This window comes from Sitophilus oryzae, unplaced genomic scaffold (assembly GCF_002938485.1).
Source record: "Sitophilus oryzae breed Bouriz unplaced genomic scaffold, Soryzae_2.0 scaffold_396_pilon_pilon, whole genome shotgun sequence".
In the NCBI taxonomy this organism is placed as follows: Eukaryota; Metazoa; Arthropoda; class Insecta; order Coleoptera; family Curculionidae; genus Sitophilus; species Sitophilus oryzae.
Window position 1 is genome coordinate 1,409,663 of NW_022146969.1, and position 26,119 is coordinate 1,435,781.

At 33.4% G+C, this 26,119-nt stretch overlaps 1 protein-coding gene across 1 annotated transcript in view; it reads right to left on the minus strand.

The window, feature by feature from the left end:
• LOC115885541 (CUGBP Elav-like family member 4) overlaps window positions 1-21,833 on the minus strand; it is a 244,600-nt gene extending 222,767 nt beyond the window's left edge. The window contains exon 1 of the mRNA XM_030904497.1: window positions 21,775-21,833. Coding sequence (XP_030760357.1) covers window positions 21,775-21,828 — 54 coding nt within the window. The 5' untranslated portion in view covers window positions 21,829-21,833. The remainder of the gene's footprint in view (window positions 1-21,774) is intronic.
• Window positions 21,834-26,119: the final 4,286 nt, after the last annotated feature.

Sequence of the window (26,119 nt, forward strand, 5' to 3'; positions counted from 1 at the left end):
GCTAATAATTATTTAAAATAAATTTTTAGGCACTCTGTATAAGGTAGTATTATTTTTATTATTGCAACAAAATAACTGATCAATAAATAAACTTCAGTAAATATTTAGTATTAAAAACTTTGAAACCTTTGGAGAAATGAAGCCTTAAAATTTTTACTGCAATTTCACAAAATTGAAAATATTTCAAAAACGGTAAGGTTTAAGTATAATAAACTTTAATCAAATTTACCTTTATTTTAATCGTAGAAACTAAAAATGAAATAATATACAGGGTGTTCCATTTAAAAAAATACAACTTTGATATTTTTTACTTATTTGGGACACTCTGTATCTTGTAAAATTATTTTTAAATTGTACCTCTAATAGTCCTTCATCGAACCCAAAACTTACAATTTGTAAAAATCTCATCGGGTGTCGTATGTGGTGAACAACCCTGTATAATAGAAAAACCCATTTAGCTTTAACGTTAGTATAAGTAGATATACGTCCCTATCTTTTTCTGAAGTGCCAATAATCTCTAGAATATTTAATAAACCTACTTTAGCTTATACGTTTATACTGTAGATATAAAATTATAGTACGTATAACGCTTAAATTTTAGTTATACAAAATCAATATATTTTATTTGAGTGATTCTGAAATCTAAAAATAAATAAATGAAACCGTTTTATCATATGCTTTAAATTGAAATATGATATACTAAAGTTCATCGATTTCTTCTTCCCTTTTTCCTCTCTATTTTAGTATCTTTTTATTCTAGTTTGATTTATTTTACCACCGTGCTGTGAATTTTGAGATGATGTTATATTTTATAGAGACAAGGTAATGTAGAACCATAATTTATAAATATGCCTACATAACAAAACTTTTTAATACTTAATGACTAAACATCTTTCTTTATAGGTCTTATGTATCTTATTTTATAATTATACCTTTATTAATTAATTACAGGGGCAGATGGTCTTAAAGCAAAAACAGTTAACCTAATAGGACTGCTCATTCAGCCAAAAGTGCCTGACAGGTGCATGCGAAAACTCCTCGCTTTGTGACGTCATTGTAGTCCTTGTCATAATATTGTATCCTATATTTCATTAAACAAACTCAAAATAATGTTTATAATTACCTTCATCAGCCTTCATATCATTAAAGTTATTATTATCACTTATCATTATCAGTCATTATGTAGTTATTTGTTCATTTGTTGCTCTGTTTGTTGTTGTTTGTTTTCAACTTTGAATAAGAAGACTAAGGAAGGAACATATCAAAAATCTTAGGTACACCGCGATGGGCCTCAGATATGGCCGACTTAAATTCCGGTTTATCAGTGTCGTTCTAATTTTATTTAAAAATGTAAAACTATGATGTAGGGTAGACTTGGGGTAGACTCAATAATTTGTTGTTTTATTTTACGTTGTGAATAAATGTTGGTAGTTATTAAAATTGTTATAAAAATATATAATTCTAATAAAAATAGATAAGTTATAATAAGTATTTATTAACACAAACATCCGATACGCTACTGAAGCAGGTAAGTCAAATTAACGTATCTAAATTCTTTGACATCTAATCTTTGACAAGTAATAAATAAAAGCTAAAATGCAAGAAAAAATATATAATTTAGTTAATTTAAGTGAATTTCATAAATGATCGGTTTACTACACGTATGTATATTATATAGTCACTTACTAGCGAAAAGTTGTTCCATTATTTCACTCAATTTTTGCCGAGATCTACCGCACGCTACACAACCAACTATTTTAGAGTCTTTTTCGATAAATCGCGATAGTGTCACTGTTAATTTAAGTTCTGCCACAATTCCCATCTAGATTTACTACCTTTATACAACTATCAGTAGTAGAATAAATAATAAATAACATAAAATAAGCTCCGTAAAGACTGACAAATCCACAAAATTTCAAATCAAATTCAAATGTGTCAAATGAATCGTCAAACAGAACTGTCAAGGATCCCCACCCTAGAGAGCTTTTATGGTGGCTTTTCCGCCCACCATGCATGAATACATGGATAGCATTATGCTCCTTCCTTAGTCTTCTTATTCAAAGGTTTTCAAAGATCATTTTTGAGGTTAATGTCATATGAAACTTTTCGTAATTAGGCAACTGGTAAATGACGTGTGACGATAAATTAATAAAATAATAATGAACGTATTAAGTTAAGATACAATATTGTTATATTAGTTCTTATCCGGCAACCAATAATACACACACGAGCATTATTGGTTGCCGGATGCAAAACGTTCATTAGTTTATTTATTTAAACACTTTATATGTATGCAGTATAGAAAATTAACTGTATAAATCGTATTAAATACTCGGATAATGCATTTTTAAGAACAGCAGTTCCCAGCATCACCTTTTGCAGGCATTCTTTTTAGAGTACTTTCATATTTTGCTTTAAAATAATTAATAAACAATATCGTAGGCACTTAGTAAGCACTTTGTCACAATCCACAACACAAAATGAACGTATTTATACACTCTATAGCTCTAAAAACTTTAAAAACGCCTTTTTTACATTTAAAATTGACAAAATAATTAACTCAAAATTTCGCAGCTGTTATTTTTATAAGTTTACCATAGGCAACTAATAATACACACAATCATGACTACAATGACGTCACAACTGTCAGCTGAAGCGCGGGAAGAGGCGAACGTAGGTTTTATAAGGATGAGCAATCCTACTAGTTTACCGTTCTTGGTCTTAAAGTAGTATAATACAATAAGTAAGTATAATCCGTGGCTACGGTGAAACGCATAAAAATAAAAATATTTGTAAATATATATTATATTATATATTATATTATATATTATATCGTCCTATTGCTGCCAAAAGTCAATAACTAACATTTTTCCGAACCTGAAAATGCAATCACTAACTGTATTTTGAAGCGGAGAATCGATTGAAAAAGTCATTAACTACGATTTCTGGCTATTTATGTTGTATTTTAATACCGAATAGTTACGAACTATAACATTTTTATGCAATGCAATTCATCTTTAGACGCGTTTTTCTCGGAAGTAATAAAAAGTAAGTTAGTGACTTTTGGCAGCAATGGAACGATATATTTACTAAAAGAAGTCAAAATATTTTTTGTTTATTCATATTTCAAAAATGTCTTTAAAATTATTCAATAAAATGTAATTTAATAACAATAATAATAATCCCTCAAAAGATAAAACCTTAAAATATAATTAGTAAAAAGGATCAAGTCAAATTAACCAAGAAACTTGAACTTATTCAATTGAATAAAACAGCATTGTAACAAAATTAAATCCTTCCAGTAAGTTAAAGCCATAGAACTTTTTTCTCTTATATTCTTTTTAAGTTCAATTCTAGTTTATAACTTCTGCTGTTTTGAGATAATGAATAAAACGCAACGGATGAGTGAATATAAGAGGGGCGAGCTTAACACATTTAGTTTGTATGGATGCTTTGATAGAGATATAGAAAAGGAAAATAAGTTTCTTGCTACAATGGGGCACAGTAAATTGAAAAGGGTTATTAGAAAAATGTCTGTGATAGCGGCAGATTGTGGTAAAAGTAATTACATTTCACGAGCCAAAAATTAAAAAATTAAGGAAAATAGTTATTTTTATACAAGACGATAAAATACCATTTAATATAATTAATCTACCCTTGCGGCTAAAGTACTATTTTATCTACTATTTTTGATAGATATAAGGCAATTTTAACAGTTGCTATGGAAAAAAATATATTTTTATACAGTAGCATCATTTATTCTGGGGTATACCATCTTTCGTGAAGAGATTCTTCACGTAAAGGTGCGTATTCATTATCCGCACGAACGAACGAACGAACGAATGTTCGCTAGTGGTATGGACGGGGACCGCACGATAGAACCGCACGAGAAGACCGCAAGCATTTCTTCATTCGCGCGCCAGTTCAAATCGTCAAGATATTGTTATAAACCTGTTTTTTTTTGTTTATATACCGTCATTGAATTATCGCTAAGCAAGTTACTATGGAGCAGTGCATAAGGAGTCGGGCTAGGAAGCGAGAGACCGGAGTTCGAATCTCGGCCGGGACATCACTTTTTATTTATTTTTTTTAAATACTGTTGTATTCTATAGTTTATTTTTGTAGTATAAGAAAAAGAACTATTTATTCTGTTATTTTTTAATCTCCGTTATTAATATAAATTGATTGTTAGTACAATACCTCATTTAATATAAAATAATATTCTACTTTTTGAAATGTATCGGGCCCTAATTGTACCTAAAAGTAATATATTTTTAGTGATATACCATATTGTAAACTATTTAATATTTTAGTCACTTAAAAAGTTAATTTGCATTGAATAATTGCCTACCATTAAAGGAAATTTGAGCTATATAATCCTTGATGGGCATATTCTGGGTATGCAAATACTTCCTTTAAATTTTGGGTGTCGTTCAACCGATTTATTCTCAAAACCAGAAACTTCTACATATAAAAAGAAGCAGAGGTCACTAATTATAATAAACTTCACCCTTGGTATTACTTCCACTAATTATAATAAACTTCACCCTTAGAATTACTTCTATCACAATTACAATACGTTCATCTGCATTGGCATTTTCTACTTTTCGATGGGAAACAATAAACTTCCCAATATTTTTTAAATGATGTAACAATTCCTCTTGTGGTTACTTTTCCATAGATATCCTCAACTCTGTCCTCATGTGAATTCAGAGGCAATGAAAATGAAAATTATTTACCATAAACATCGCAAACTAAAAACCTAATAACAATTTTATACCGAATATAGAAATAAATTTAGTATTTTTACCTATTATCGTCCAAATCCATGTTAATATATAATTATTATTCTTAAATATATTTTTGGAACTGCTGGTTTTAGTAATTATTAAATTAAACGAACTAAAAAGTCTTAAAAATAAAAAATTCTTAACCATAACCTCAAAAATGCAGATCTCCTGTCAACTTTCTTTATTTTTTATTTATTCCTCATTTTCCTAGTGACGTCACAGGTGGTATGCGCGAACTGAACGAAATTGGAGCCGCTATCGATCATACCGTGTATTCTTTGTACCATGACGTCTAAACGCCTTTGATGTACCGACTCGAAGCGGATGGTCGAGCGCACGAACGAACGAACGGCCGCATGCGTTCGGTCCCCGTCTAAATATACCGCACTTTCATTCGTTCGTTCGTTCGTTCGTTCGTTCGGATAATGAATACGCACCTTAAATCTGAAAGCGCACGCAGGCGAACGCCTTTGATGTACCGACTCGAAGCGGATGGTCGAGCGCACGACCGAACGAACGGCCACATGCGTTCGGTCCCCGTCTAAATATACCGCACTTTCATTCGTTCGTTCGTTCGGATAATGAATACGCACCTTAAAAATAAGAATTATTTTTTATATCAACATAGATCCGATTTTGTTTTGTTTCGTAGCTACAGGGTGTTAAAATCTTTATTTTTTCCATTTATTATAATTTTCTTCATAGTATTTTTAGTGATTTGAATAAAATTTTCACCATAAGTACCACATATTTTAATGCTAAAAAGTGTCGACAGATTCACCAGGGACATGACAGTTTATCTGAAATACTTTTCTAAAAAAAGCAAGTGCGCCAGTGACTTTATTTTCCCTTGTTAGCAAAATTCTGTAGGTTGTTTAACACCGAATAAAAGTTGTCTCTTGAGATTTAGTCGATTTCGAGATAAACTGAGATAAAATGAGATAAACGCAATTGTATTGATTTGCCTTAATGCAAATCTAATAGCAACAATTTTAATTCAGTAAAAAAATATGTGAGAAATTTTATATTGGTGAAACATTTCGAATTAAAAAATCATATAGAATATTTAAAAAGAGCAATTTTCGCAAATCTGATAGACAAATGTCAAAAATGTCTGTCATGTCATGAGACACGAGGCACTGAGTATATTTTAAATACGCAAAAATTTTAATGAAAATTTCACACCTCTACTTTTCAACCAATAACATGCTTTAATGTTGACTAGTTACCATGGCAACTGAAAAAATTTCCGGAAATTTTTTCGAGGCGCCACGAAACTTTAGTGGAAATTTTTTGACAGTTGAAAAGGTAAACATAAGATCTACAATCATAATGTGAATGAACTACAATGTCTATATATTGAAATATTACCCATTTGAGTTTTAGCATTTGATGTAACTAAGGTTGGTAATATTTTTTATTTAAGGAAATATGTTAGATATACCTACATATGAATTTCTTCGAAATTGCCATGTTCTAAAAAATATAGTTCTGCCGCCTTTATTTAACTAAAGCTGGTATTTTTCTATTTAACGAAATATGATGGATATATCTATATGATTTTTTTAGAATTTATTTCATGTTGAATTATCTTCAATGCCAAATCTTTAATGATATCGACTAATATAGCAAAATAATAACGAAACACATTTAGTAATTATAGGTTTTATTAATATTAAAAACACAATTATTGTAAATGTTTGTAGGCTGGCTTGAATTGGTGGTTTGAATCTGGGTATTTTCTGTTTTATTTTGCATTGTGCTCTGATCATGATTGAACTGGCTAGTACTTGATGAAATGCTCCTCATGGATTCAATCATCTGTTGATGATGTTCAGCGTCCAACTGTAAGTAAGGTTTGATCGACTGACTATTACTATGTCCAGTAATTTTAATGAGCTGTTGTTCACCAACTCCTTTCTTGGCCAAATTCGAAACAGCTGTTGCTCTTGCAGAATGATTGGTTATTTTAACTTTTTTAGTGTCAATTCCTATATCTGAAGCTGCTGATTTAAACCATGAAGATACAATGTTCTTACCAACTGGGCTATTCTTGTACCATCCTTTCGAATTGGGTTGATTCCAGTATGGGTTTGGTGTTAAGAATAGTCTGTCGGTTTGAATAAGATTTCCCCTTTTTTCCATCAACTTTCTAAACAAGCGAACCGGACACATTTGTGGATTTTCGAAATTTCTAATCAACCATTTACTATCCGACAGTTTTTTAGAACCACCTTGTGTGGTTTTAGAGAAAATTGGATTATATTCTATCCGACCTTTTGGGTTTCCGAAATTATCAGTTTCTTCTTTGAAGTATTGGATACAAGCAGAATGTCCTTCCCCTCCTCTCCATGCCAGCTCATGTGAAACTATGTGAAAAAATTTACGCTGCAACCCATCTGGAGTATTTTCATCCCACATTTCAATAATTTTTTTGTATTCGTCACTGGTTAAGGCTGAAGCACTCACTTTTCTTTTTGCTGAATCTCTCTGTAGTATTTTGCGCTTAGCATCGCGTGCAGCTCTGGCGGTCACAAATTCCACATCAGAAAACGGATTAAATTTTATTTTATATTTTTCGTAATAAATTTCTTGCAACTGCTTAGCAGTAGAGTTCCACATCACTTTGACCACACTTTCCTTATAATCTTCAAAATTTTTCTTTTTCATATTAAATGCGTAGTCCTCCAGTATAGTAGCCAGCTGTACTACACTCATACACTCATGAATATTATACGACTTTTCATCACAAAATTCAACAAACTGTTTCCATACACTTGATTTTGATTTCGGGTGTTATCTGGTTTTATATTTTCAATTTCTTCTTTAATGACTTGTTGGTTTACTTTTCCAAATCGCGACATTTCGCTATACACTTCTTACTCTACGTACAGACGTTTTAAAACTAGTAATAACTTAATGACAGAATCGCAAACAAAAATGACAAAACACATAATATGTCAAAAACATCAATACCTTGGCCAACTTAACAAATTGAAATTATTTTAAAATGTCATGTTGGATTAATATTTTTTTTTCAAATTTAGGTGTGAAATTTTCTTACCGAATACCACGCAAGCTTAAATTAATCCTGGAAATTTTCTTTCGGGCAACCGAACCAAACCAAACCAAACCACAAACTCAAAAAAATTTCCGAAAATAATTTAAGCTCTTGTGATATTATAAGTGAAAGAACCGATAGTTAAATAAAAAATAAATAAAGCTTATTTAATCCAATCTAATACAAATAAATGTATTGCTCAAATATTGCTAAAAACTGAAGTTTTCTTGAATAGTTGTATTCAGATATTTGAAATAGTTTTTTCATTTTTTTTTTGAGATCATCATCATCATCATTTTTAGCTTATTCAACCATTTCCAATTATGGTGTAGTCTCCCTCACATACTCCCTTTGTAGTTGGCTCCATTGTTGCCTTATTGTTGGCTACGCGGGCCCAAGTCATCCCTGCTAATTTCCTCATTTCATGGTCCCATCTCAGGTTCGGTCTTTCTCTAGGTCTCTTATTTCCTCGTGGATACCATGCTGTAATTTTTGTGGTCCATCTGTTGTCCGTTCTTCTTGCCAGGTCTCCTGCCCATTGCTATTTGGGGGATTTGACTCTGTGGATGACATATATTACCTGGGTCTTTTGTCGTATTCACTCTGTTCTTTTACGGTCTCTCTTGGTTATTCCCAACATATTTTGTACCATTGAGCGTTGTGCGACATGGAGTTTCCTTATGATTTGGTTTGGTTTGGTTAGGGTTGTCCGTTTTAAGTGTCCAGGTTTCGCATGCATAGGTCATGACTGGTAGTACACGTTGGTCCAATGTTCTCTTCTTTAGATAAAGTGGCATTCTAGATTTGAACATGATTAAGTTTCTTCCATAAGTACTTCATGCTAACTTAATGCTTCTGTTGATTTCCGGTAGTAGAGATCCCGAGCTGTGTATTAGTTATCCCAAATATATATATATATATATATATATATATATATATATATATATATATATATATATATATTCTTATATATTCTTCTACTATTTCTAGTGGTGTATTATTTATTAGAATGCCTCTTCTTCCCACTAGTTCGTTGTACATGACTTTAGTTTTTGCTAAATTCATTTTGAAATCCACTTTATTGCTGGCTGTATTTAGTTCATCAATTCGTGCTTGTAATTCTTCAGGACTATTGGCAATTAGGACTATATCATCAGCGAACTATTAACTATTATTTTTTGTAGATTTCTTTTCCACTAGTATAAAAAACAGACTTTTTTCATGAAATGAACCTGCCACAAAGACATTATTTACAATTATTAAATTTACCAAATTTAGATAAAACAGCGACAAGCAATCGTCGCAACACATGTAACGGTATAATTAAATATTTTTCTCGTCCAAATAGAAAAAAACTGTTTTTAAAACCGAACGAGTGTGGCGCGTATGTACAATATTATTACACGGTTGAATGTAAACAAAACGAGAAAACATGTGTCACGGGGGCGTAAACAAAACTGAAGTGGGAAATAAACATGTGCTTCCGTGAGGTGAAAACGGCATTATTTCTGTTCTGATTCGCTGTACGCCATCACGTTACAAATTAAGCGCCCGCTCGGAGATCCGGAATAATAGGGACTTGAGCGCGGTAAAATTGTTCAGGCAAGTTTGTAAAACAGCACTGGGGAGTATTCGATTTTGAATTGTAGTAATCTTCGTCGTTCTCATTGATTGTGATGAAAGGTTTGGCACTGTAAAGATTCATATAAGTTTCAAGGAAATTTAAATATGTTATGATAGTTCAGGGTTAGTTAAAGTACGTGCGATAGAGTGATATCGTGATATACTATGACTGGGCGCTTTAAGAAGCATCACCATTGAATCAGTGAGATCGAAAACTGTGATGGAACTCCGAAAAGCACTATCCTGGCTGAGTAAAGGCGAGGCTACTTTGTGCTGTTTTAACCGTGTTTGAGTGCCAGACCACAGCAATATGGTGGGCAACCAAGAAGCAGACAGACTCACCAAAAAGGGAACCAGAGGAGAGGCCGTGGAAGATGATCCACTACTTTTGACGATCAACACACTGACAAAAGCTATAGGAACTACCATCAATGCAAGAGACGTGGCAACACCGTGCACTGCGCTACAGCTCGAATATTGTGGCCAGTGGCAGATAGCAAAAAGACAAAACACTACTAGAGCCCAAAAAGAACCTAGTATGCATAATTGGTGGTGTTGTAACGTTTTTAGTTCGTTACATGTATTTTTTATATATGATTTATATGATGTCTGGCCTATCATCACCGGATTCCCTCTCGTTCAGGCCGGATAGTTTATTTGACGCGTAATTTTTACGTTCTCTAGTCGGCAACCCTGCTATCGTTTCACTGTTCTGTGGAGGCGCTGTCAACATCGCTTCTGTCAACTCTCTCCGTGCTTAACTTCACTTGGCTTTGACCGTCCGACTGTCATCGTCAAAAAAAATCCTTGCTTCGAGAAACTGCAATTATAAAAATCTTGTTGTATAATTTGAATCAGCTGCTATTTCGAAGTTACAGGTAAAAATGAGATATTATCTTTTTTGATTCGTTATTATTACTGCGTATTTTTAGGGTAGAGTTTTGGATGTCCCAACCTAACTTGTATTTGTATTTTGCTGGCACGTTGGCGTCCCTTTTCTTTTGTCCTCCAGAATGTCACATGGAAGAAAGGACATGTTCTTTATTATTTAGTGAGCCCTAGGAAGTAATTCGAGGTAGGATCATTTTGTTTATTAGACCTTGTTTGATTTTAAACAAGAGTTTCGTATTTTTAGGGTCCAAGGTACGGACTATTTCCAAGGTACAGGCATTATCCAAGGTCCTAGTAGTGTTCCAATGTACGGGTAGTGTTCCCTTGTACCATTATCTTATGGACGGATGTCCCGTGAACGAGTGTCCCCAGTAGGAGTGATTATCTTACATATAAAGTACCCCAGCGTGGATGTAGCTTGAGCCCCATGCTGCTTCGTTCCCATCTATAAGCCAGTTAGTAGTTACGGCTGTATCAATTCATGGTGTCCTCATTCTGGCCCCTTTTGTTGTATTGGATGGCCGAGTGCAGAGATGCGAGACCACCTCACGCTGTTACTCTTCGAAACATGATTGCCTCAAGAACAGCTAAGTGTAGATTTAGGTTCTGATTTTCAGTCAATTTTCAGTCTTAGCTTAATAACGTACATTTTGAATAATATCGTACAGACTATATTTAGTGGTTAGATTATTAAGAACATTTATGTCGATTTAGTAGTTACAATATGATTTAGATCTTAGGTTTCATTACATTACGCCTTGTAATAGTATTTAACCACTATAATAATTATTAAAATTCTACAATGTCATTTACCAACAAAGAACATCATGAATAAATAGTCATTAGTTTTAAGTAATATACAACTGTGTTTTCTTTCTCTGTACATGCCTGGCACCCAATATCTATTTTTTTTTGTTTATTGTTATTAATTAGTTTTCTCTCCAGTGAAATACCTTACCCACGACTGCTCTCCGATGAAAAGCTGCCGTTCGCAGTGGTAATGTTTATAAAAAAACGCTACAGTGTTATCACCAGATTTCCAACGACGACTACTGCAGAGAATGCGGAGAGGAAGAAGAAACGATAGTGCATCTACTGTACCACTGCCCGGCACTATAATACCGACGCTTTAAAACGTTTTTTTTGCAGGGACTAGAGGAAGCAGCAGAAGCCAACATCAGCGGCATCGGAAACTTTGCAAAGAGCTAGAAGTGCTTTAACACAAAGAAAGAATAAGAGGAAGGTTTACAATAATACAGGGGTATCGTAACGGACCCAAGGCCTCCGAGTGAGGGATCAAGCATCATCCCAAACCCCAGCAACCGAACCTAACCTAAAGTACACCTATTGAATCTGCGTCTATGAAAGGAATTTGAAGAATGCAGACACAATAATGAACTATGATAAATTAACTACAAAACACATTTAAATAAACAGCAACATTAAATAGATTGCTACCTATATACAAGCGGCCTCTGCCGAGACTAGATTATGGACCCTCTAGTGACTTAGACTTAAAGATTATGTTACCGCGAAACAGTCTACTTGGCTACTTGCAAATTTGTCGAATTTTTATTGCCGGGATGCATCGTGTAATTTTTTAAGATAAAGGTAGATTAAAACGGTAGCAGACCGAGCTTGGAGAACAGTGCAGTTGTTATCGGTAAAATAGTGGGACGATTTTATTAATTTTTTATTGTTTACCTTCTTAGTTTTTTAATTTTTATAAAGATTATGTCTCCATTACCACACCGTACTAAATAACTTCTATACAAATTCAATTTCCAAGCAATAATTAGCATGTTTACAATACATATTTTGTATTGTACACTTATAGATGTGCCTGAAATAATTAAAATTATAAATAGTATAAAATCAAATGCAAAAGGTTCTGATGGTTTAAGTTTACAAATGGTAAAAATGTGCCTACCCAGCATTGATAAATACATATGTCATATTATTAATAGTTGCTTAGAAATTGGATTTTTTCCACAAATATGGAAAGAGGCATTAGTCATTCCTCTACCAACAACTGTAAACCCATCAAGATATGATGACTTGCGACCAATTAGTTTATTGCCAATCTTATCGAAAATCTTGGAAAAGATTGTGTATAGCCAAATAATAAATGATTTAAATGATGCAAACTTGCTACCGAAAGAACAATCGGGGTTTAGAAAAGGTCAAAGTACAGAAACTTTATTATTGGCATTATCTGATGATGTTTTTCGAGCATGTGATAACGGTTTAGCAACTGTTCTTGTGCTATTGGACTTCAGCAAGGCTTTTGACACCGTGAATCATGCGTTGTTGGTTGAAAAATGTAAATATATTGGCTTTGACAATGTTTCGGCGAATTTTTTGAAATCCTACTTGGAAGATCGAAGCCAGAGAGTTACTATAAATAATGAATTCTCTGAAAATCTCTGTATATCCTCTGGTGTCCCTCAGGGCTCAGTATTGGGGCCATTATTGTTTTTGATTTACACTATTGATCTGCCAAATGTAATAAAGACATCTCACATAAAATGTTTTGCCGATGGCACACAAATATACAGCCATTTTAAGTGTAAAGAATATGAACAAACAGTCATAGACATTAATGCAGATTTAGAGAGAGTCCTCGATTTTGCTTGAAATCATAATTTGCGTTTAAATCCAACCAAGTCAAAAACAATAATATTTGGATCCAAAAAGTATCGAATTTATTTGAAATCAAAAATAAAACTTTATATAAATGATCAGCCTATAGAAAATGTAGAATCTGTTAATAATTTAGGATTGTGTATAGACGAAAGTTTTAAATTCTCAAACCATGTTACTCAGTTAGCTCGAAAATGTTATTTGAGTTTGAAACTTCTGTATTCCCAGAAGCATATATTGACATATAACATGAAAAAAACGTTATGTCAGAGTCTCGTACTCTCAAAGTTGCAATATTGCAGTATGGTATATTTTCCATGCCTCAGTTCAATTGATGCTTATAGACTACAGAGGATTCAGAACAACTGCTGTCGTCTGATACTAAATAAACGAAAGTATGATCACATTTCCTCAGCTTTTGAGACACTCAAATGGCTAAAACTAAATAAATTATTTAAATTAAGAATATTGACCTCCGTTAAGAATATTGTAGATACTACACTTCCTTTTGATCTTTTCAGAAAATTAAATTTTAGAAATTCAATGCATGATTTAAATATAAGACACAAAAAAATGCTTACTATGCCAAATCACAAAACGGCCATGTTTCGGAAATCGTTTACTTACAACTCTGTATGTATTTTTAATAATTTAAGAAAAGATATTCAAACTTTGTTTTTTCTATGTTGATCATGTAAATTTAAATCACGTCTGAAAAACTATTTATTGCTGGAACAACAGACCCCAAGCTTAGGATAATTATTGTGATATTTTTTGTTTGATTGTTTACTTTTTAAAATTTTTGTGTTTGTTAAAACGTATTGGTCCATACAATCGAGCCACATTTATTGCTCATTTTATTTTTATTTTCATCTGGACATTATTTTCGAATTTATGTTTCTTTCCTTATTATGCATATTATAAATGTATTGATTAGGTTAAGTATGAATGGCTCTGTGAGCTAGACTTCGCCTATGTAATTAATTAATACATTATTGTAATTGATTAATTATTAATAAAGACCATTTATTATTATTATTATTATTATATTTAATTTTCATTCGAATTTATGCATAGATAAAAAAATACATTTAAATTGGGAAGATTGACGTCATGCCGTAAAACGTATTGCTTTGTCTCTCATTTATTATAGGGTGCTGGTGGTAAAGGTATCAAATGCTGTACCCCAAAGTAGCTCTAGGGCACTTCTTTAGATGTCGAAAAATCACTAGAGGTTAACGTCCTGATAATTCAGAATCGAAACCAGTTTAGGATGGTAGTATTATTATACAAAGAAAATAAATGTCTCATCAGTGAAATATGAAGATATCATTTTGTAAAAAAAAAATCTTTTTGACTTAATATTTTCGTTAATTTTGAACGCTAACAAGTGTGAACTAATCTAAATTCTCAAAACTACTTAAGTTGTACAGGGTGGTCCGAACTGTATTCCGGAAGCTTCAGCAGCATATTCTGTAGATAAATATAAATAAAACAGTTCGTATGAATATATTATGTCCTAAATTGCTTAGTTTCTGAGATACAGGATGTAAAATTTTCATTTTGATTTCAATTTTTTTCAAATAATTTCTGAAGTAACGTCAATATTTTCCATGACTCCTACTTGTAGAGGGCGCCACTTACATATTTTTTTAACTGGTTTGAAGAGTAATAACTTTTGTCCGTACACGTATAAAACTACTGATTAAAAAAATCCCCAATTACCTTTTTTATGCAAAAAAGGAAAATCCCTAAAAGTAATGGTTCTCGAGATATTTGGAATCGAAATTATCAATACCTGTCATAATTGACATATATTTAACTTGTTTACTAAAGAGTTATTACACTGATATCATAAATTTGAAATGTTTTTGTGCTAAAATTTCAACAGAAACTGTTTTATCATAATTTTTTCGAAGACCAATTTATGATTAATTTAAAAAAATTAAAAATTCCCAAATTTATCAATTCAGTCAAATAACTATCTACTATGTTTATTTTTTGTCAATAATGACATGTATTGACTATTTCCATTCTAAATATCTTGAGAACGGTTGCTCGTAGCCATTTTTACCAAGAAACATTTTTTAGGTAAAAAGTCACAGAAGTGTATATTTTTTCACTCAATAGTTTTATACAAGTATGGGCGAAAAGTTATTACTTTTCAAAACAGTTAAAACACATGTAGGCGGAGCCCCTTACAAATAAAAGTTATATTGACATTAATTAAAATCAAATTTCTCATGTCAAACTTCAGAAATTATTTGAAAAAAATCGAAATAAAAATGAAACTTCTACACCCTTTCCGGACATACATACAATTATATGAACTTTTTTACTTATTTTTATCTGCAGAATATTGTCAAGGTGTATTACTGGTTGCATAACTGCATACTGCTAAAAAATCGCAAAGTGAATTGAGGAACCTGGCGCATTCGCCAGAAAGTAAAGAAAATTATAGAATTCTTTAGAAAAATCTAGAAACAACCGCCAGGGGGTATATAAGGCCTGCGCTTTGACAGTCTGAAGATAGTCTGAAGTTTGATAATACCGCGAAATACCGTTAGAGTAATAGTAGTTGCATAAGTTGTGTTGTAAATAGTATAAGTTCTGTGTACAGAGTGAAACAAATAAATTCGTTAAGTATTTTATCGTGAGTTTAAATAGTGGACCCACGGAATCCGTAACAATATGCTGCCAAAGTTTCCGGAATACAGTTCGGACCACCCTGTATACTAGATTACAGTCATCCGACCAAAAAAGCATTTATCCGTTATTGAGATAGAAGGTTGCTATTTTGTGGAAATTTCTATACTTGGATTGCTAAAGATGTATCAGTTTATTTATGATTTTCAATAAAAATCGTTTCTTTTGCACATCCCGAACTTCCAACCACTTTATCCTGTGGTGTCATATGTGGTTCAGATGGTCTGGAATACTTGTCTTTAATATTTTATACTTTTGTCTATGTTCTTTTATTCTCGTTAAGTCATCCCAAGTAGCATTTTCACGACTTGCGACCACATGTTTACTAATCACAACGTTGGATTAGTTACAAAAAATAGTTAGCTCCCTACCTTGGGTATTAAAATAAATTTAAACGTTTTTATAACGTTGTGCCGACGTTGGACTAGTACTACAGCAAAGTAGGAAGCTTCTGCGACGTCGAATAAACGTTGTCTTGCAACCTTTTTTTGCTTAAGTGATCTTTAGGTGATTCGGACAACGTAATTACAACGTTGGACAATATAGAGTTTTCCGACGTCAGTTTCAGGACCTATTCCAACGTTATGCAAACGTCGTCTGTTTTACTAATTCCAACGTTGTTTAGATTTCCTTACTCTTACGTTGGTAGGACGTCGAGTCACTACCTTTTTGCAACTGTATTGAACCATAACCTTAAATCTTAAATTTTCACTTCATTGTTCTGTTCAGTCAGATAGTTCAGTGCTGTTTTTATTTTTATAAAAAAAACTTAATTAAAATGGGACATAAGAAAGGTACATATAAAACTAAATTTAAATATACATCGACATATATTACCGATAGTTTATCCACTCCCTCGTTAATTTAGATTATAGAGGGCGGCACAAGCTAGACTCTAGGATGACTAAATTAGGCAATCTTGCGACTAGTATACTACTTGTTAAGGCCGAACTGCGACTTTATTAGTCCAGTATGCGACTACTCGAACTACTCCATCTTAATCTCCAAAACAACAAAGTTAAAGCCGCCATGTTGTTAAATAAGAAAATGTTTCGTTCCTAAAATAGCAATTCCTGCTTTTTGAATACGTTAACTTGAAATATTTGACCCTAAAAAACACGCGGAAACAATTTTTTCGACTGCGAATAAATTATTCACATTTTACTAAAAAAAAAAATCAAGAAAATTTTTAAAACTTCTTTAATTTTAAGGCCCATTATTATTTTTCAAAGTAGAAACAATACATTTATCAATAAAGTTGTTTGCGTTTAACTTTTTTGCCTTGGGTAACGGTTACAGAGTCGGTTAAAGTGTTTCCATAATTATGATCTTCAAACATCCTCCAGACTTAAATACTTTTGTTTTGTTTTCCTTCACTGCCATCTGACATATGTCTCTAACTAAATCATAAAAGTAATATTTTTACTAAAATTATCCCAATTTAGGATAAAACGCGACTTAGACGCCATATTAGTTTTGTATTTCTGTGAATTACGATTTTAAACAACGTTGCAGTTTGTACTAAATTAGGCTTCTAGCCAACGTCGGTATCCAACGTCGTTTCGACCCAAAAATTATTCTCCAAACTAGGGTTGGCACGAGGACAACGTTGTTTAAAATCCTAATTCACAGAAATACAAAACTAATATGGCGTCTAAGTCGCGTTTTATCCTAAATTGGGATAATTTTTTTACAATGTATCCCAAGCAGCATTTGGACGTCGGGACAACGTTGACACAACGTTGTCCCGACGTCCAAATGCTGCTTGGGATACATTTAAAGGGCGTTTTGTTTCTCCCGTACACGACTCCAGTATTTACAAAGTACCCGGCAGAACCACTATTTCTCTTGTTTTTTTTTTAGGAAATATAATGTATTATTATATTCGACGCAATTCGTGACACCCTGTAGAAGTGACTTGTCCTCGTTTCAATTTAAACCTTCCAAGCGTTCCGTTCTTTTGACAAAAAATACAAAATTAACTACATTTGGCTCTCTTCACAGTCGCAGTCGTCCCTCGAAAGTTGAAATTTTATTACCCTGTTATGTTCCTCAGCGACTGAAGGGTTTCATCTTTTATGGTCTCTTTATTGATCAGTCAACGCTCGTACCAAATTCGTTTAGAAGAAAAAGAGAAATGTCCGAGATATTTAGGTACGTATCTCGGAGTCTTGGTTTAATAATTTATATTCAGATTATTGATATACTTTTTTTATTTACGGTGAATTACCACCAATTACCAATTATAGCCAATTAATATATTTCTTGACTAATTTCACTTAGTTTTCTTATTCTGTTATGATTTATGACTTACAAGAGACAGAATATTTTATTTAACGGTTCTTTACAATTTCCATTACACAAACTAAAACTTAAAAAATAATACCACTACATACACTTTAAGAAGTTATTTTAAAAAATGTTCAAAAAATCCGCCAACATTTTGAGTACATGAATGCATCTTTTTAAAACTGACTTTTACCTGCTAGCTTTTATCACAGAACGACCGATAGACTTTAGTAAACTTCTCCGCGGTACGGGAGGACTCTTCGAGTGCCTCTCTTAATTCATAAGTTCTTTTGTAAACCTTGTTAACCATACAGCAAATAATTTTACACGCTCAACTTTATTTGAAAAATTCATATTTACAATAAAATTCTAGTTTATTTTAATTTACAAAGTTTGGATGTGACAGTTTCACATTTCTGACAGCAACAACGATTGAACTTGTTTCCATGACTAACTAAGTGAAATTGTTTAAAAATGATAGGAATTGGCTATAACTCAGTAATTTTTCGAAAAAAAAACCTATAGCATATATCGCTGAATAACTTAAAAAATTGCGCTTCTTATGAAGTCATGGCCGACTATGTTTGTGTCATATGTCAAAAATGACAGGCTTTAGAAAAAAGAAACGGAGAACACAATTACATTAAGGATGTGATGATCTACAACTTTTATCTGAAAACTTTTTGTCTATAACAGATTATAATGGAATTAAGGACAATTTTTAAAACAGCCGAATTTTTTTTTCGAAATATCTAGTAAGCCATGAACTTTTTAAAAAATCTGAGAGGTGCATATTTATGATCCCACAAAACTGCAATTCTTTCCCTATTTAACCGACTCTCCAGTAGTTTCCGAGATACCCATAGAGAACACCGTAGAAAACTCACCCTGTATATTCTAGTCAACTAAAGTGAAGCATGTTGAGAATTGAATTAATAAATTCAAACTATGATTAAAGAAAAACTTCATTGAAAAACTAAATAAAATAATTTCCTGCTGACCTGAATCAACCTTCTTAAAATTAATAATTTAAGAATTATCAACAGAAAATTTGATTTTTTATATGGGACACCCTGTATATTTGTAATTTATTGAAAAGAATTTAAAATTACCTTTCCAAAAATATAACACACTTGATATTTTGTTCGATTCTTCTTCGAGATATAGAGTATATAAAAATTCGCCGGATTTAAATAAGTAGGCTTTGAACGGCACCGGCTGTAATGCAAAAAAATTCTAGTTGTGAGCATCAATTAAAACGAAAATAATATTTGCTGTGAGAGATGCAGAATTTTATAACAATTTAAAATATATTTAACCATCATCAACACATTTAAACTATAGGTATCTAATAACATTAAAAATAAATAGCAAACCAAGACATGAAATTTTGCTACAGGTGTTCGACATATCGACCGTCTTCTGTTATGGACATACGGGGCAGTTTTTGAACTTTTCTCGCGGAATTCATTAACTCAGTAGGGGTGAAAGATACCCTCTCATAACTGCTAAGTATTTCTAATTCTTGTCTAGATTATACGGAAGAATAAGGAACCTTTATTCTTCCGCAAATATATCCATAGGATTAGATCCATGGACACTAAGTAAGGCGGCCTCGACGGCCAACGGCTGGGATCTTGGTTAGCTATTCAATTATTCTTGAAATTGGCTGCAAAAATTCAGCGTTCAGAGGCGGTGCGTCGTCTTGCTGGAAAAATATGTTTTCGAGTTCCATTAAAGGCATATCATCAATAAGCGGTCCAAAGCCTACTTGTTAAAAGTGGCGAACTTTTAAAAATTTGAAGGGGATTATAAATTCACTCTATAAAGAAAATTATATGTATCTTGTGTAACTATTAACTTGACATATCTTGTGTTTTATAGAAATTAAAAAGAAAAATGTCTAATATATGTTTAACTAGCTGACGAACCAATGTACATGAATTCAGGTTGAACAATGGAACAATGGTTGACAATGGAACAAAATATGATTATCTGATACCTATAAGTAGGTATGTCCAAAATGCTGCCGGATGCTTTGGGCTGACTTGTAGTATCTTTTAGTATTTTGGACCGGAAATACAGAGCAATAATGGATTATTAAAGAGGATAACAGGAAAATCGAAATATCAATTAACAGAAAAACTATTGAATAAAAAATCCGAATATAAAACAAAAAGATTGCTCGTGCCCGAACGGATTTAGAATGAGTTTTTTGCCTTTGACATGTGTGAATAATTTTAAACAAGATTGTTTAAATTGGAAAATGATGAAAGTTACCTCAGTTAGCCAATATATAATTTATGTAGTATATTTCAAAATTCTATAAATATATTTGTAATCGATTTTTAGCCTAGCTTTAGTGATAAGGTGCAGATAACGTAGTTATAAAAGTTCTACAAAAAAACTTCTAACCTACATGTCCCTTCCTTTTTAATCATTGTAAAATTGATATCCCATTTCCAAATACCTACTCTTTCTTCCAATTTTTTCCAAAGTCAAATAAGCGTGCTTTAGTACACTGTTCTGAAAATGAGATTCGCAATTCCTTATTTCTTTTTTAACAGATGCTAAAAGCTGTTTTTTTTAATATGTTGTTACAATATAACTTTGCAATTGTATAATAATTATTCTGCTTTATTTTATACAAAAATATTTATTATTTCAAATAAAACTGAATATTTCTAGGAAATACTTACTTCAACATCCCAATCCAAATCTGGCACTATATGGAAAGGATGATGTTGCTTGTCATGTAATTACTGTGGGTTACCGATACAATTTCACAAAATGAGCAATTTTTTAGGTATTCAGATAATAAATAGGTATTTCTATTCTATTCTAAGTGGAATATAATTAAAAATTCTCAATATATTTTGTATACTTGTGACTATTTCTATTTTAACAATGCTGGGATTGTAGACTCTTAAGTATTTGCAAAATTTTAATGTGTTATTGATATATAAAAAAGACCATCCAATAATAGTACATACGACCAAGCGATTAAATTTTTACATGTACAATGATAATCCTGATATAGTTGACTTGGATAGATTATTTTTTATTTTTGACAGGTGTAAATATTGTTAAATAAGGTAGACGGTATGGTTAAGAATCCAATTTAACTGATATAGTGTAATTATTAATTATACAGGGTGAGTCTTAAATAAGTGCAAATATTTTCAGGGCTGGCAGATCTCGATAAAAGAAACACATTTTTTCTTTGCCATTTTTCAAATAAGTCCAAAATAACCGGGATATTTTACTTAGAACATAAAAAAAAATATTTTTTTGCTTAAATTTTGAGAGCTACTGGATCTTTTCTGGATTTTCTTTCTTGTAAATTTAATCCACTATCTGTTGCCATTTTATGAAGATATTATGTTTTTTAACTAGCAAATAAAAATATTTCAAAAAATTGGAAATTTTCGATATTTTTTTTTTTGCGAAAAAAACCTCATAGACGTGTTTCTGGGGTCGAAATTTACTACCACTAAAGCTAAGTTTTCGCAAATATATCTAGTAAACAATAATAAACAACAGGAAAACTGGATGATGTTGAAGTATCAGTTTTCGAGTTAATATCAGATAGAAGATATATAAAAAAATACTATGCAAAACTAAAAGATATTTGCTTGAAATAACTCAATCTGGATCAAGTAGAATCATACAATATATCAGCTACTGTTATTATTATCATCAATTTGTATAGTAGATATTTTTACTAAGCAATACAAAACGGTATACAAAATTTAATAAACAAACACTTACTTGAATAGTGTATTCGAAGGGGTTCGAACGAACCATTTCCAAAACTTGCACCATATGGATACGTTGCCGTCGTCTACCGTCGTCGAACAAAAACAATCACGCAATAATATATCTCTACCAAAACGTAAAAAGACAGTCCTGCCACAGTCGAACTTTCTACCCCTGTTCGGCAGGCGCGCAATAAGTTTTGTGAGTGCGAGAGGGGCAGGCAGGCAGGCAGCAAGCACGTCGCCGACGGAGCAGGGCAGCAGAGTGAGTGCGTCTGACGCGCGGTCAGGGTTGCCTGTCGCCGGCGAGGGTGCACGCACATCGTCGGGGGAGCGAACGTACGCAGCCGAACGCAGGCCCAATGGCGCGCGTCCTCCGCACGCACTCCTCACCACGGCGATCGCTCGCCACGCTGTCACATCGATCGGGGGCCTTAGACTATAGGTGAATCAGATAGACACGCCCCTGACGGTCTCCACTTTGAAGAGAAGTGGCTCGGTTGTGTTTCTGAAAACAGTGACGTCACATCAGGGAGGGAGGCTGTTAAGTTTCTGGTTATCAATCCAAATAGGTTGGTTTGAAGAAGTCTTCTTCGCGGCTCTAGTCTAAACATGCATCGGGGATGTAGAATGTAGAATGTTTAGGAGGGGAGTTAATCACCGCGACCTTACAGATCTATTCGTGTTCCCCTTTCATGAGTTTTAACGAGTTATAACTCATCATACAGTCTCAGGGCTTTAACAAAAGCCAGTATCTGAGACGGCTCCACAAAAGCCAGCTCTCCATCCTCGACATCAGCCGTACGAAAGTTCATGGCACAAATGGTGGTCGTCTCGGCGCACTCAGTGATAAGGTGTTCTGGTGTTTCCCCATTTTCCCCACAGAATCTGCATTCGCCGTTGTTTCTCAGCTTCAGCCTACTGAGGTGTTCGTTGAGGAGACAGTGTCCTGTAAACCCCGTGACAATCCGAAGATTGTTTTTACTTAAATCAAAGAAAGCCTTTGATTTAAGTAAAAACAATCTTCTTTTTTTTTGTTGGAGGACACCCATTCCAGGTTACGGATGGAGTCTTCCAGATTCTTCAGTTCCGCTTTCAGTTGGTTCCCGCTTGGAAAGCAGAACGGTTCTAGTCCAGCTAGTGGAGTGTTCGCTTCTTTTGTAGCTAGATCATTTGCCTTTTCACTGCCTTCTATCCCTTGGTGAGCAGGCACTCAGATTAGGAGGACTTTATTTTCTTTGCCGAATTTGTTGAGGCTTCTCTAGGCATTCTTTGAACAACTTCGAATTGATGGTTACTGAGATGATCGCGTTTAGTGCTGCTTGACTATCGGATAAGATGGCTATTTCCTGTTTCTGATAGTTCCTATCTATGCATCGGGGATAGATTGATAGTCTTTGATTGATTAAAGTAGCAAGTGCGACCGCTTGTCGAACTCCAATTAGCAGCATTGCTGTTTTGATACCACTCAGTCTGAAACCATATCCTTGACGGTCTCTACTACCAAATCCATAAGCACACGTCAGTATATCCTCATAATTGTCTCGAAAAATCTCTTAAATATTTCAACATCATTTGTTTTCAAGGTACACCCAGAAATCATTGCATAGCTACTAGAAACAATAATAAAAATATGTTGGGAAACAGAACATATCCCGTCAACGCGGAAAGAAGGACTTGTGAAACTTCCCAAGAAGGGCGATTATCCCAGTGTAAGAACTGGCGAGGCATTACCTTACTTAACGACATTAACAAGATAATTGCTACAATCATCCAAAAAAGAATATCAGATGCCCGCGAACCGACCTTGAGACAAGAACAAGAGGGCTTTAGGCCTCAAAGATCATGTATCGATTAAATTAATACTCTCAGAATAATAATAGAGCAAACTCAAGAGTTCAAGTCACCATGGTGTTTCGATACTATAAAACACATAGCCATCTGGAAAGCTTTGAGAGAAAAAGGAGTGCCGAAAGTGAGTGATGAAATAATCTGCATGATTAAAATGCTTTATCATGATGCTACGAGCTGTGTATTACATAAAGGTCAAGTGGAGCAGAAAATTTCTATTGCAGTAGGTGTAAAACAGGGCTGTATACTTTCGCCGCTACCTTTTAACATCGTTCTGGTTGTAGCACTAAATAGAGCATTTAAAGAACCACTAGGAATACAATGGGAACGTTTAAGCAGGATAGAAGACCTGAATTACGCAGACGATCTATTCATCTCTACCCATTCACATTCGGATATGTCTCAAAAACTTCTTAGACCCCAAAAGAAAGCTAATAAAGTCGGTCTTTAAATCAACGTGGCGAAAACCAAAGAAATGAGGTCAAATACTCTCAACAAACAAAATCTATACCTCTCCAACTTAGCAAGTATGGTTCACAGCGATGGGGGAACAGAAAAATATATATAGAGGAAAGGATTTTGAACCACTTGCACAAAGAGCTTTTGGCATGCTCGCACCTGTGTGGAACTCCTCTCTATATAACAAAAACTAAAGTCCAGCTCTTCAATAGCAATGTCAAATTTATTTTGCTTTATGGATGCGAAACATGGAAGGTTACTCGTGGACTCATGGATCGCCTGCAGGTGTTTGTTAACAAGTGTCTTCGAAGAATATTGAGAATTTTCTGGCCCAATCAAATTTACAATGAAGAACTGTGGAGAAGAACATCACAGAATCAAATAGATATCGAAATTAAGAAAAGAAAGTGGGGCTGGATTGGGCACATTTTGCACAGACCTCACATATCGCAAGACAGGCACTTAAATGGAATCCACCGGGAAGACATTCCAGGAGAAGACCGAGGAATATCTGAAGAAGAACAGTAACCTCTGAAGCCCAAGAGATTAAGAAAATATGGGAAGAAATCAAACAGACAGCTCAGAATATGATCAGATGGAAACATGTCCCACGAATGGATGATATGACGGGAACATATATATTTATATATTTGTTTTCGGAATATTTTGTGGTATCCTTTGTTTCTAGATATGCTGATTTAATATGGATTTATAGTAGTATATTCCCAAGTATATTTTCAATTTTAAATGACGCCTGTCAGATTGCATAAATAAATTCGCTACAAATTTACAGACATTATTAAATAAAAATAATATAATCTATTAAAATTATTTAAGAAAATCGCTTTATATTCAGTGTAAATTCAAAAATATTAATATTATTTCTGTTTCTCCTAATGGTGTCACGTTTTAATTTATGTTGATCACTTAACATATACTCAAAATGTGTCTAGTTACTTTATCATTTAAGGTATCTACTATAGTCAAAAGGATCCAGTTTTCTGTATATGTTGATAATTTACAGATATATGTAAAATATAATAATATATTGTTTTATTGTATTTTGGTTTTGTTACTTTCCCATTACATTTTGTATTCTGGACCCTATGAATGCTGACATAGATTAGATTTAGGAGCATTTACAGTTATAGAGTTATAAATGTCTATATCTTTATAAAGGGGTACATTTTTTTTAAATCTAGTTTTTTTGCCACTGGGAAAGAAATCTACAAAACAAATAACAACACTGCATTGAATCCAAACAGAAACCAACAGTTTGTCAGTAACTTTTTAATAGTACAATAAATTTGCTAAATCAACATTCGGTTGTAGCAATAACCAAGCTTGTGGAGCTTTCTACTTTGGCTAGCAAAATTTGTTAAAATGAAGCTGCCTGGTTATTGCAGCCACCCCTTCAATTGTAATTCATGTTGGTTACATAATACCGTCAGAAAATTGTATCCAGACACTTTATGGTTTAGAGTTACCACTGTCGTCTTCAAAGAGATCGAGTTTTCGGTTCGCTCTCGCTGCTGCCGACGGATGCTACGCAGGAAAAAATTCTTTGTGAGGGTGGCTCGTGTGTCGGGGGAGCGGCGGGCGGCTCTAGGTGCGTTCGAACGCCCCACGGCGGCGGGTTCATTATCTGGAATTTTGACGGTTGATTTGTTTTATAGGTTTTCGGGGTGTGTAAGAATTCGTACGTTTCGTCCCATTATTTCGTTGTCGAATTGTGGAGATGGCCGTGATTTAATATAACTATTCCTCGTATAGAACCTTATTTTTTCGATATTGTACCTAAAATGTTACTCTATTCTTGGCGGTGCGTTATAGTGAGAATCGCGCCTTATTCTTGTTCCTTCTCGGGAAGCGTTCTCCAAAAATAAATTCTTGAGGATTTTACTACACAATTATGCCAAATCATTTACAGTAATAGATTTCAAAAATAAGTTTTGATTGCTTAAAGCAACTTAATCCTCTTGAATGTTTCTGTTATGCCACTTCATTTTAGCAAATTCTTTTAGTTCTTTTTTCAGTTAAAAAAAACG